The 13,352-nt window shown below is 45.3% G+C and overlaps 1 protein-coding gene and 1 long non-coding RNA gene across 2 annotated transcripts in view; one reads left to right on the forward strand and one right to left on the reverse strand.

Moving 5' to 3' along the window:
• LOC138259933 (uncharacterized) overlaps nucleotides 1-4,149 on the reverse strand; it is a 196,633-nt gene extending 192,484 nt beyond the window's left edge. The window contains exon 1 of the long non-coding RNA XR_011198777.1: nucleotides 3,764-4,149. This is a non-coding gene — a long non-coding RNA (uncharacterized lncRNA). The remainder of the gene's footprint in view (nucleotides 1-3,763) is intronic.
• Nucleotides 4,116-13,352, forward strand: part of LOC138259932 (NF-kappa-B inhibitor epsilon-like) — a 53,757-nt gene continuing 44,520 nt past the window's right edge. Inside the window, exon 1 of the mRNA XM_069207922.1 lies at nucleotides 4,116-4,703. Within this exon, the coding sequence (XP_069064023.1) occupies nucleotides 4,447-4,703 (257 nt within the window). The 5' untranslated portion in view covers nucleotides 4,116-4,446. The remainder of the gene's footprint in view (nucleotides 4,704-13,352) is intronic.

Genomic DNA, 13,352 nt, shown 5'->3' on the forward strand with positions numbered 1-13,352 from the left:
CTGCCTATTGGCTTTGACATGATGTATTCAGTTTAGCCGCCTATGGGCTTTGACATTGCATTAGCCATTATATTCTGTATTCTGCCTATTGGCTTTGACATGATATTAGACATTGCATTTTGTATCCAGCTTAGCTGCCTATTGGCTTTGACATGATATTATATATTACATTTTGTATTCAGCTCAGCTGCCTATTGGTTTTGACATGATATTAGACATTGCATTTTGTACTCAGCTCAGCTGCCTATTGGCTTTGACATGATATTATATATTGCATTTTGTATTCAGCTCAGCTGCCTATTGGCTTTGATATGACATTAGACATTGCATTTGATATTTAGGTTAGCTGCCTATTGCCTTTAACGTGGAGTTAGACATTGCAGTTGAGAATCCAAGCCGTATTTTTCCAAGCTGTGTTTTTGCACAAGATGAACCAAGCTGTTTTCTTCTCACAGTAGACTAGACCTGATAAGAGAGGGTACATTGAGTGTTTTTCTCTCTGCTCGAGCCTGGGAAGAGGAGCAGTCTAGGAGATCTGGCCAATCTCCAAAGGCTTGCGTAGTTTTCCTGAGTCTGAGAGGAGGGGGCACACCTTTGTAACGGATGTCACAGGCTTCAGAGAATTAGATTCGAATCTGCCTGACTTCGTGCTGGAACTTGGCGCCAGTTGCCAGCATCCCGTGTGTAGATAAATCTCTTTCTCGCAGTTGACAAGGAGTCATCAACTTGCAGACCCTAGAAAGATGAAGCTGTAAATAGTTTCTCACACGGTGAAGTATTTGTTTTGCTTTGCATTCAATATCTTATAAATATAACCTGCTGTGTATATTGCAAACTGTGTTTTCATTGAACGTGTGCTTGAAATCTAATAATTCGTCACTTACGAAATTGCGGTTGGGGAAGAATTAACAACAATAAAAGTCTTCTTTGAACTCAGAAGTGCATTCTTGATATGTTATGTAAGTGCTGAACACGAGATAAGAACAGAAGCACTACACCAAGGGACGGAGAGATGGTGCCCCGGGACCAAATGGCCTCCCGCCCGCAGTCTTCAAGCACAATAGACCCTTCTGGGAAAAGATTCTTGAACCCCTCTACCTGGAAATAGGTCTGACAGGAATGATACCGCAATCCTGGAAGGGGTCCATAATCCCCCCCATCTTTAAAACAGGGGACAGGTCGCTCCCTGATAACTATCGTCTGATAGCCTTAATTGACAATGACGCAAAGTACTTGGCAGGCCTGTTATTGGATCATCTGCTGGCATGGGCTACTGAAAAGGGAATAATCCCTACGATTCAAACAGGATTCTCCAAACATACCGGCACCATCACAAACATCATGGCCACTGCCCTCTTAATCGACAAAGCAAAAACACTGAAACGTCAGCTCCACCTATGCTTTGTTGACTTCAAGGCTGCATTCGACCATGTGGACAGGAACCGGCTGTGGAAGAAGCTTGCAACCTGGGGGCTTCCCCACCCACGTATACGCCTAATAATAGCCCTCCACAAGGACACATGGGTCCAGATAAAATAAGGCACAGGCACTCATCTCTCAAGGCGGATCCCTACTACCAAAGGCCTTAAACAGGGCTGCGTTCTGGCCCCCACACTGTTCAATCTATATCTAGCAGACTTAGCAGGTGCACTTGCACCCTCCAAAAATTGGGGACTTTGAGCTACCATACCTCATGTATGCCAACAATCTCGTACTACTCAGCCACAGGGAAATAGGCCTTCAAAGACTACTCAAAGCCACTCAGCACTACACAGCTACGAATTACCTTGACAGCAAACTTTGGCAAAACATGCATACTGTCAATTAGGTCAAAGACACCCTTGAGAGCCTGGTTTTGGGGTGAGACATGACTGGTCCAAACAGATAAGTACAAATATCTTGGAGTCACTGTTGACAAATCAGGGCACTTCGTGCATCAAAGGAAAAGCCTAATGGGAAAAAGCCTAGCCATAGCACTCTCCCTAAAAAGAATAAAAACCCTTCTGAATGGGCCCTCATACACCCCCCTCTTAAAAGTGCTAAAAGCCAAGCTCCTCCCCACTATAACATACAGGAGTGAAGTAAAAAGAGGCAGGGACTCTGATATCTTAAACTGTGCAGTGAGCAAAGCTTACCAGAAGATCTTCAACATCCCCAGATTCACCTCCCCTGCCCAACGGAGACTGGAGTTTGGTCTGCTGAACCTTCCCTGGCTCGATCCATTGCCTACATAAACTTTTGGAGCAAAGCCCACGGTGCCTCCCTGGGCATTCTCAACTACCATTTGTGGCAAGAGCTTGAACGTAAGAACACCTCCCTGTTCAGAATCCACTTAGATGACTCACTTAAGAAGACCGGGCTAACGGACTTGTGGAGGACCCCAATCCCACACAATGCCTTTAGGCTCCAGTCACTACTGGAGGACAAAGCAGCCTTCCCACTGAGGTCTCAAGCCTGGATGACCCTGCACACCTACACGTCTTCGACACCACAGCTATACCTAGGCCAGGGCTTCTCGAAACGAACAAAGGATGATTTCTTAAAGTACCAACTTGGTCTCCTACCACTCGCTTTAAATACGGCCCCCTGGTTGAGGGATATAACCAACTCTATTTGCGGCCTGTGCTGTGAGGACACTGAAGATTCCTCCATGTCCTCTGTTCATGCAATCATCTTGTACTAGAACGAAAAGCCCTACTGAACAGCAAATTTAATGAAAAAGGCATACAGACAAGGAGCCAAGCAGTAACGGCGTGCTTTGCACCTGGTGACCTACAGTTGAATTGTGCCTTGGTAAAGTTTCTATTGCAGGTGTCACAAAAGCAGGATGTAAACAACCAGCACTGCCCCCCTGTTGATCTACAGAAGGTGGTCAGGCTCAATGCCTGACAATGGACTACAACGGCATCAAGCGCTGCTCTACTCACACTGGAGCAATACAAAATCTTAAGTAGCAACACTCAACCATCTTTTAAAACGAGCTCCTATTGAGTGCGAATCGAAATGACTGAACAATGTATATAATTATTTTATGGAAACTTAGCAATACTAGAAATGTTTCTATTTTTGTTTTGACCTTTTTATATAGTGTTTATTTTTATTTTTTGTGTTATGGTTTTAAGTAACTAAACAATAAATCTTCTTCTTCTCACAGGGATAAAGTACAGCATGGAAATTAGCAGTGCAAGCTTCAAGCACACACAATTCGGATTTGTCTAAAGTTTCTCAATTAAACAGAATTGGCACAGTGCAAGCAGCAGCAGTACTCATTTCCATCACGGATATGGCGTAGGTGCAGTATGAGCACCGAAAGGCATGCTTTCGCCACACTTACACATCACAGGCAGCGCTGGCAAGAGCAGTGCATGCTTCACTAACCGGCACTGCAGGAACCGTATCGACAAGGGCAACAGTAGTGCCTGCTTCCCCCACAAACATAAATGTAGGGTGGCAGCAGAGATGACTTCTTCTCCGGTACAGCCTGTAGCAGAACTGCAGGCTTTTTACAGGCGGAAAAGGCACAGGTAACAACTAAGTGCATTCTTTCTCGCGCACATACCCACAGAGCAAGTACCAAGTTGGCAGCAACGGCACTATCTTCCCTAAAACACACAGAAGTACAGCGCAGGCAGCAAAAGTGCAAAAACAGGCACACACAAGAATGGCAATAGCGCGAGTTTCACACAGAAAACATACAAAACACCACAGAGTTAGGAAGTGAAAAAGAGGGGCAACGCCTCCTCACGTTTGACTTTCACCTTACCTCTTGGGGGATGGTGGAGCAGATTTGGCCAAAAGCAGCCTTAGTGATTCCCCTTCTTGTGCAGGTGTTTCCCGTTTTCCAGCTATCTGTGTGAACAGCTCAAATAGTCTAGGCATATAGTTACATTCTGGAACGCATAGTCCTGATTTTATAGTGCATAGAGAAGACTAGGTAACATTGAATTTAAAAAAATAACATCTGGACTGGCAGAACTGCTCCCTCGTGGAGTTAAGAAGATGAGAACTCCGCTATGGTGCTTTCTTCGGCCATGGTTAATCCGCCTGGTGTGGGTAGGGGGTTGTGCCACAGGGGGTTGATCTCCATATGAACAAGAGAGGGGCACACGACACGCAGAGACGCTCATATCAGACAAAGGCTATCGCTGACTGCAGCAGCTCTGTTGTCAAGGAGAACGAGCGAGCCCTCGGATAAAAACACGCCCCCTCACGCCAAAAACAAACCCAGCTTCAACAACATCGGCGATCTGCGCTGCTGGCACAACCGGTAGGGCGAGAGCGACAGGCATTCCCCGTCACCTGCGGGCAAATTCCCTTGTTGCCGAGTCAGAGACAGAAAACATCCCTCGGGCGGCGGGAATTTCCCTCGTTGAGGATAACAAGCGCGTCTGTCCAGTGAGGGCGTCAGTTGGCGGTGGGCACCCCTCGGGGGAGGCTAGGGGTGACATGGCCTTCCGTCAGGGCGGCCCGTGCACCTGCAGCGAGGGGGGACAGTGCGCCGCGGCTGCGGCCCAGGGGAAGGGTCCCGGCTCCAAGTCCTGGGAGGAGGCCCCGGACGAGGATCGAGTGGACTCGGGCTTCCTGGACAGCTTTCGCTCCGACTGCTCGCTGGAGGGCGAGAAGAGGAGCGGGGAGACCGCGGCCACCCCGCTGCGGGACCCCGCGGCCAACCCCTGGACCTTCCTCACCGACGAAGGCGACACGTAAGGAAATATCTGTTTTTTATATAGCGCTTAATACTTAATATCGTCATATACTTTAGGATAAAATATACTGGCTCCTGAGGGCTCTGCCAGCAGAGCTACAATGCCCTTAATGACGCTCTACACAGTAATTACTTTATGTTGCCAGGTACTAGTAGTCCAGTGCAAAATTCCGTAGTATTGCCGTGATCCTAATGTTACAGCACCGACTGTAGAGACCTAGCAGAGGCCTTACTCACGGTTCTGGAGTTCATGCATGAATAGCTCACCCAGTCTAGTGTTTTTGTTTTGCATTCTGGGACATGAAGTCTTCTTTACCCTTTTACAAAAATCTGTCCACAATGTTGGTAATGATAGCAGGTGACGCCAAAAGACAAAGAATATATTTTTTTTTATTGGAGAAAGTACGGGCTTTCCAAAGGCATTTGTGAAGGGAAAACCTTGCTCTGTTGTGGGTGGCAGCACCCAAGTTAGGGCTGTGGGCCACTGACTAGATGACAGACAAACGGGGGATCGGGCCTATACTTAAGTAACTGGTGTCCAGACCGTTTATGGTAGACATTGGGGCTGTACAGGATCCTAGGGAAATAGATTCGGATGTGGTGGTGCGGGAGGGTGTGTGTCGGGGTGGGATGTTCAGATTTTCCAACAAATACGACATGCAAGGAATGAGAGAGGCTAAAGGGGCAGTGGAAAGAGAGACGAATGTGAACTGGGAGGGGTAGTAAGTGAGGAGAGGAAATACAATATTTCGTAAAATAACCAACATTTTTGAAGACCTTTAAAGCGGAGAGGAAAAGCGTGTATATTTTTGTCTCTGTTTATGTAAACATTTCTGGTGAAACCCGACAGGCACCGCTCCATACCCCAATGAAAGCACATGTACCCCAAAAATTTCTAGAAAATCCATTTATTAGGAAGGTGTAACACTCTTTCCCCCCCACCCCCAAAAAAAGATACGCCCCTGGGTGCATCATCGAACTGTCGCTTCATACGTCAACCGAAGGTAGCCTGGTTAAACTACCATGATTAGTACTCCTCGCAGCAGTGGCATAATGCAAAATGATGGCATCACCAGCAGAATGAGAAGAGAGGGGTCCTAGTGTCACATTTCTCACAGCTATTATGTGGCTTTCGGCTGTGAGACCCATGAGGTTTGTAGGGTCCTATAAGGGCCTCTGTGCCTCTGCACCTTACCATGCTTGAACCTTTTCAAAGAGGAAAAGGCAAACACAGTTGTTGTTTAACCAGTACAAAGCCTCACAGGTAACACAAAACACCTGCATGCTCATACAGCGATTAGCACTGGGCTAGATAGACAAGGCATACAGTGTTCCCTTGCTTTAGGGGATCCAGATTTTGAGAAGAAAAAAACATGCCATTTAGCAAAAATAGAAGAAGGCTTCAATTGCACATCAACTGATGGACACAGAATGACAGCTCTCATTAACATAGAAAGACAGACAGCAGGTACTAAGGAAATCAAATGCAGTTTAAGCCCAGTACCTTACCTGTTAATTACACTGCTTGCTGTATTGCTAAATAAATAGTCCTGCTTCTGAACCAGGTATCTGGCTTTGGTTGTGAGGGAGTTATTGGGGTTATTGTTTGCATCGTCACACACTGTAAATAAACGCATCTTTGGCTTAGCGGTTGGGTCTGGGGACACTGATTTGTGTCTGCTATGTCTGTGTTGGTTTTTTTCTCATCCTCCTGATTTTACTAAGAGGTTTAAAATATGTACATTTTTGGATCTGGTACTTAAATATATTTAGGGACCAGTTTACCAATAAAGTAGCAAATCCACACCAACTGAAGTACTTCTCGAATAGATGTAAATGTACTTCTTTTTAGAATTCCCAGACATTGGCAGAAGTAGGCTTGGAAATCTGCCGCAGTCTCGGTTTTCTAGGCATATAACTGGCAATCAGACAACTGAATGCTTGCAAATGAGCTTACCCTGGCAATCACTTGGAGTAGCATTCCAAACCATTGTTTTTCGCCCGCTGTGCCACTCTAGACTTAAGGCCTGATTTAGGGTTTGGTAGGAGGAGTAAAGGCAGACAGGGTGGCAAAGAACTTTATGTAAACCACTCTACCTTTATTCCGCCTATCAAATTTAGAGATGCCTTCCGGCTTTTCAGGTATCTCTATACATTAGCAACAACCGCCATTATGGCATAACCTGTCAATGCAGGAAAAGTTTTAAAGACTGCTCCATCAAATATGACGGCAGGCTGTCAAACTTTTATTTTTAGTTTTCAAAAACAAACTCCCAAAGCGGGAGTTAAAAAAAAAAAAATGATTAAAAAAACGAATGATTTACACCATGGGAGTTTTCTCCCATGGCTTTGGGGTCACCTTTGGCTCACCTCGGACTGCCACTACTCAGGCAGGCCCCAAGGGAAGTTTTGCACGAATGGAGTAAATCTTACTCTGTCAGCATAAAGCTTGCTGTCCCCCTGACTCCAAAGTGGAGAGGAGGGCCTTGAGTTTTGAAGACAGGTTACTCCATCACCATTGCAATGGAGTCCCAGTCCGTCAAACTCTAAATATGTCCAAGAGGTACACCTAATGCAGATCAGTAGTCGCCTTGCTCCTCATGGGAATGGTCCATTCTGACCTTTATTCATCTAACGTATTCACTATGCGGCCTGATTCTTTTTTTTCAGTTGGGAAATTTAGCATTCACACCCACTTTGAATCTCACTGAATAAGCTATGCCCCTATTTTGAATACATCCACTCTAAAAATCGGAATATGAGCCAAATTTGACTGCCCGTACATACGGTGAAAGACCATGCCTGTCCTGGCAAATCCAGGATGCCTGGTCACCTTACCTTCCTTGGACCTCTTCAAAAAGGAAATGGCAAACACAGTTGTTTGTCTGACCAGTGAAGGCCTAACAGCTGGTTCTGTAAAGAATAAAAGGACATTGTGACCCAGCATCTCTTGTCAGATTTTTCAGGTGGCAATGGAGATGAGGTGTACCCACAGGGGAGGCAATCTTAGCAACTCTATTCAATTCTGGTAAAGACCTGACAGTACGCACGTTGTGAGGACCTTTATCCCTTTTAAATACCAACAGTAAAATGCTAGCCAAAATAACTGCTAAATATTGCAAAATAATTACCACAGATGGAACAATTTACACGCAAAGCAGGCGTTCTATTAATGGGAGTGGCCCTGAGTATTAACAATACTTCAGAGAAAGGTGTTGACACCTATCTACACCCGTCATTAAAATATATTCTCCCCCATCAGGTATGGTCTGCGTCAGTAACTGTCTATCAGACAGACCACTTTCAGATCAGCAGAGGGACAGCTCGGGGCTTCACCGTCAACATGTTATGTGCAATAGTGATGGAACGCCTTGTCTGTTGGCTGCGAGAGGACAATTCCCATGGAGGCATTGTTCTTACAGGGAGTGCAGAATTATTAGGCAAGTTGTATTTTTGAGGATTAATTTTATTATTGAACAACAACCATGTTCTCAATGAACCCAAAAAACTCATTAATATCAAAGCTAAATATTTTTGGAAGTAGTTTTTAGTTTGTTTTTAGTTTTAGCTATGTTAGGGGGATATCTGTGTGTGCAGGTGACTATTACTGTGCATAATTATTAGGCAACTTAACAAAAAAAAAATATATACCCATTTCAATTATTTATTATTACCAGTGAAACCAATATAACATCTCAACATTCACAAATATATATTTCTGACATTCAAAAACAAAACAAAAACAAATCAGTGACCAATATAGCCACCTTTCTTTGCAAGGACACTCAAAAGCCTGCCATCCATGGATTCTGTCAGTGTTTTGATCTGTTCACCATCAACATTGCGTGCAGCAGCAACCACAGCCTCCCAGACACTGTTCAGAGAGGTGTACTGTTTTCCCTCCTTGTAAATCTCACATTTGATGATGGACCACAGGTTCTCAATGGGGTTCAGATCAGGTGAACAAGGAGGCCATGTCATTAGATTTCCTTCTTTTATACCCTTTCTTGCCAGCCACGCTGTGGAGTACTTGGACGCGTGTGATGGAGCATTGTCCTGCATGAAAATCATGTTTTTCTTGAAGGATGCAGACTTCTTCCTGTACCACTGCTTGAAGAAGGTGTCTTCCAGGAACTGGCAGTAGGACTGGGAGTTGAGCTTGACTCCATCCTCAACCCGAAAAGGCCCCACAAGCTCATCTTTGATGATACCAGCCCAAACCAGTACTCCACGTCCACCTTGCTGGCGTCTGAGTTGGACTGGAGCTCTCTGCCCTTTACCAATCCAGCCACGGGCCCATCCATCTGGCCCAACAAGACTCACTCTCATTTCATCAGTCCATAAAACCTTAGAAAAATCAGTCTTGAGATATTTATTGGCCCAGTCTTGACGTTTCAGCTTGTGTGTCTTGTTCAGTGGTGGTCGTCTTTCAGCCTTTCTTACCTTGGCCATGTCTCTGAGTATTGCACACCTTGTGCTTTTGGGCACTCCAGTGATGTTGCAGCTCTGAAATATGGCCAAACTGGTGGCAAGTGGCATCGTGGCAGCTGCACGCTTGACTTTTCTCAGTTCATGGGCAGTTATTTTGCGCCTTGGTTTTTCCACACGCTTCTTGCGACCCTGTTGACTATTTTGAATGAAACGCTTGATTGTTCGATGATCACGCTTCAGAAGCTTTGCAATTTTAAGAGTGCTGCATCCCTCTGCAAGATATCTCACTATTTTTGACTTTTCTGAGCCTGTCAAGTCCTTCTTTTGACCCATTTTGCCAAAGGAAAGGAAGTTGCCTAATAATTATGCACACCTGATATAGGGTGTTGATGTCATTAGACCACACCCCTTCTCATTACAGAGATGCACATCACCTAATATGCTTAATTGGTAGTAGGCTTTCGAGCCTATACAGCTTGGAGTAAGACAACATGCATAAAGAGGATGATGTGGTCAAAATACTCATTTGCCTAATAATTCTGCACTCCCTGTATATCAGGAAAACTCATGATTTCCCTCTATCACGTGAATATTATGCTCTTTTCAAAAACCCAAACTCCAACCTTCATTGTTTACACGAGGAGATGCTTTACAGTCAGGTCTTAATTATCTGTCTATATCAGAAATGCTCCTGCTCAACCTCAACTCAGCAAGCCCAGGTGGAGCTCCCAATACAATAGCTCACAGACCTTACAGTACCTTAGCATTTACATTCTGCATGAAAAATACACGATATTGCAAGATAACTATGGCCACCATTATGGAACAAACTGCTGGGCAGATAGACTGCTGGATTGTGCTGCCTATGTCGGGCAGAATCCCTGTTGTTAAAGTGGTGGTAGTCCCCAGATTCTCATACCTATTTCATAACATCCCAGTTCCCATCAGTAGAAACCTCTTTTTGAAACTGCTGCTGTTGATGTCCAGTCTGATTTGGGCTGTTGGCTAACCCCGGGTACAATGGTGTAGCCTCATTCTCCCATGCAAGAGTGTGTAATTCTGTGGCTCAATGAAAGGCAGCAGGCAGACCAGGAGTGTGAGTCATCTTTCATTTAGTCTCAATGATCCAGCATTGATGGGACCCCTGTGTCCTTTCCTTCACCGAGCCCCCAGCCCTGTTTCTTCCTATCTTTGTTTCCTCTCTGGCTTCACCGCACATTCACACTTTGCCCATATGTGTTTCCTGTCCCTGATCATAGTTTCCTCTGGTCAGCTGGGGCGATGACCAACAAGGCTAGTGCCTCCTAGCTGGGTCCCTTACACAGCAGTGGATTTGTAGCCCAGGACCTTGAAAAATACTACTTTGCTTCGAAAGTTTAGTTTGAAGTATTTTGGCATCCTACTCACCAACTGTTACATCGTTTTATCAGAGAGGAAGCACAAACTCATTCGGGTACTTTACAAACCACTGTAGCAGGCGAGATGTATGATGAGGATCTGTCATGGAGACGTATGAAGGCTGGAGGTGATTTACTCCCCTGCTGTACCACTCATTAACAAACCTGCACTTCCATTGACAGGGCAAGGACTGGTTAAGAATTTACTGGGCAACAAGGCCTTCACTCAAATGGGCCATCATTTCCTGGACAGCAAGTTTCTAACTCCCGAGCAGTTTAACTAGGGTCAGGCTATGGCGTTAATGGATGTATTTGTACACTTCAGACAAAGACATACCACGTGGGAAAGGGGCTGCAACTATCTCTTTAAACTATAGGCTTAAACTCTCACAATTCAAATTTCTACTATGGATGTACTACACTGTAGCCCTCCTACACAAACTTGACTCCAATTATGACCCTGTATGCAAAGGTGCAGGACACACTGGGTGGTATGGCTTGGCTCCGTTAGACGCACCATGAGCCAAGCCACCAAATTAGGTAAATCAGGCAACAGTTGTCATGAAAAAATATGATAAAGGCTATAAAATGAAAAATGTCTATATTTTAAAAAAATTCTCAGTGCCCCAATTAAGTACATATCACTAAATTGAGTGGCATTTCATGAGTTTTGAGTGGCATTTCATGAGTATTTATATATATGTGTGTGTGTGTTTTTTTTTTTTTTAATGAAACATTCAAACATGCCCCGATAATGTTGCTACCAGTCTCCCAAAATATGTCAGGTTGCCATTTTTTCTATGTATATAGCCCATATTGTTATTAAATGTGAAACAAGATTATTTTGTATTAACCATATATGTGACATTCTTTAGACACCAGATCCTTGTATTGAATTACCTTAATGTGCTCTCAGACTGGATGATTATGGAAAAAGATACATAATCAAGGAAAGCGATTGGCAGTGGAGTACACAGTTTGGTCAAGTGGTAAATCTAGGATTTGAGTCCAGGCCTGTATATTGTAGAGTGCAGAGACTGTAGGGTTACATCCTTCTTTCTCCTATTTAAAATCAATGGTCTGTGCTTTATGTTCTGTATATCAATCTATGTTATTGGATTGGTGTTAGTTTATGGAGTTGAATAAATACACTCATCACACCTTCAATAAAGCTGGCACTACACGTATGTCTATGTAGTCGTAAGAAATAAAGATGTCCTTTTCTGTATGACATGTTTTCACAGACATGGAAGCTCAAACATGGTGACAAAACATGTCTGTCTGAAATCATGCCGCAAGAGCAAACTCTTTGGGGGCTCACTGTTTTTCCTAATGATTTAATTGTGATAATTGGGGTATTAAGCCTCTGTTAAAAAATAATTTTTTCTCGAGACAGCCGAGGCAAAGGTAACACTAACATAAAATATTATCTCAATTTTTCCTATTTCCTGCTATCTTGTCTGGCTTGACAAAAATTAAGAAGAGCTCAACAACTCAACGACTGCAATTAAATAATTAACAAACCAGAGAGGTCTCATGTCCTCCCTCCACACCCCCTAGGTATTGTTCCTTAGGACACAGTACTTTAAGGAGACCTAGGTGACGCGTAGCATAACTTCAGAGAGGGAGGATCACTATTTAAAATAGGTTTGCACTTAAAATTCTGGAGCGGATATTGTACCCTCTGTTCACCCTAATATGTGTGTGGTTGGGGGTTTACCCCCACGCCTCGTCCACCACAGTTCATTCTCCCTTGTCTACATGCCAGAAGGAGATGTGGCATATCGGCCAAAGCTGCCGACTTCCCAGTGCCAGTATCTGCTCATCATCCTGTGATTTTGGGTTAATTACTTAGGCGGTCATTCTAACCTTGGCGGACGGCGGAGGCCGTCCGCCAAGGTACCGCCGTCAGAACACCGCACCGCGGTCGAAAGACCGTGGCGGTGATTCTGACATTTGCCCTGGGCTGGCGGGCGGCCGCCAAAAGGCCGCCCGCCAGCCCAGGGCAAATCAACCTTCCCACTAGGATGCCGGCTCAGAATTGAGCCGGCGGAGTGGGAAGGTGCGACGGGTGCAGTTGCACCCGTCGCGTATTTCAGTGTCTGCAAAGCAGACACTGAAATACTTTGCGGGGCCCTCTTACGGGGCCCCCTGTAGTGCCCATGCCATTGGCATGGGCACTGCAGGGGCCCCCAGGGGCCCCGCGGCACCCCCTACCGCCATCCTGTTCATGGCGGGAGAGCCGCCATGAACAGGATGGCGGTAGGGGGTGTCTGAATCCCCATGGCGGCGGAGCGCGCTCCGCCGCCATGGAGGATTCAGACGGGCAGTGGAAAGTCGGCGGTACCCCGCCGGCTTTCCGCTTCTGGCCGCGGCTGTACCGCCGCGGTCAGAATGCCCGGCGGAGCACCGCCAGCCTGTTGGCGGTGCTACCGCCAACCTCCGCCCTGGCGGTAATTACCGCCAGGGTTAGAATCAGCCCCTTAATCTCCCTGTGACCAAACTCACTGTCTATGCTATTATTTCCGCCATGCAGGTGTGATAAAAATCTGCCAGGTGTCCTAACTTCATGTGACAACTTCAGTAAGTTCTGGTTTTCAAATCAAAAACACTTTGCATTCTGAGTTTTGTAGTTTTACTTTCAAATGACCAAAAAATCAAAGCATGGCAATTGATTTTCTCTAGTAAGCCAAGCTTGGCTGAAGGCGTCACATGGCATTGAACCGCCCTGCAGCTATGTTGCCTTATAAAGTAAATGTGTCCACGAAGGCTGGCAAATTGTGAGTCTGTGAAATCTGCCGTGCTCCCACTCTGCTGTT

Source organism: Pleurodeles waltl, chromosome 9 (genome assembly GCF_031143425.1).
Source record: "Pleurodeles waltl isolate 20211129_DDA chromosome 9, aPleWal1.hap1.20221129, whole genome shotgun sequence".
NCBI lineage: Eukaryota > Metazoa > Chordata > Amphibia > Caudata > Salamandridae > Pleurodeles > Pleurodeles waltl.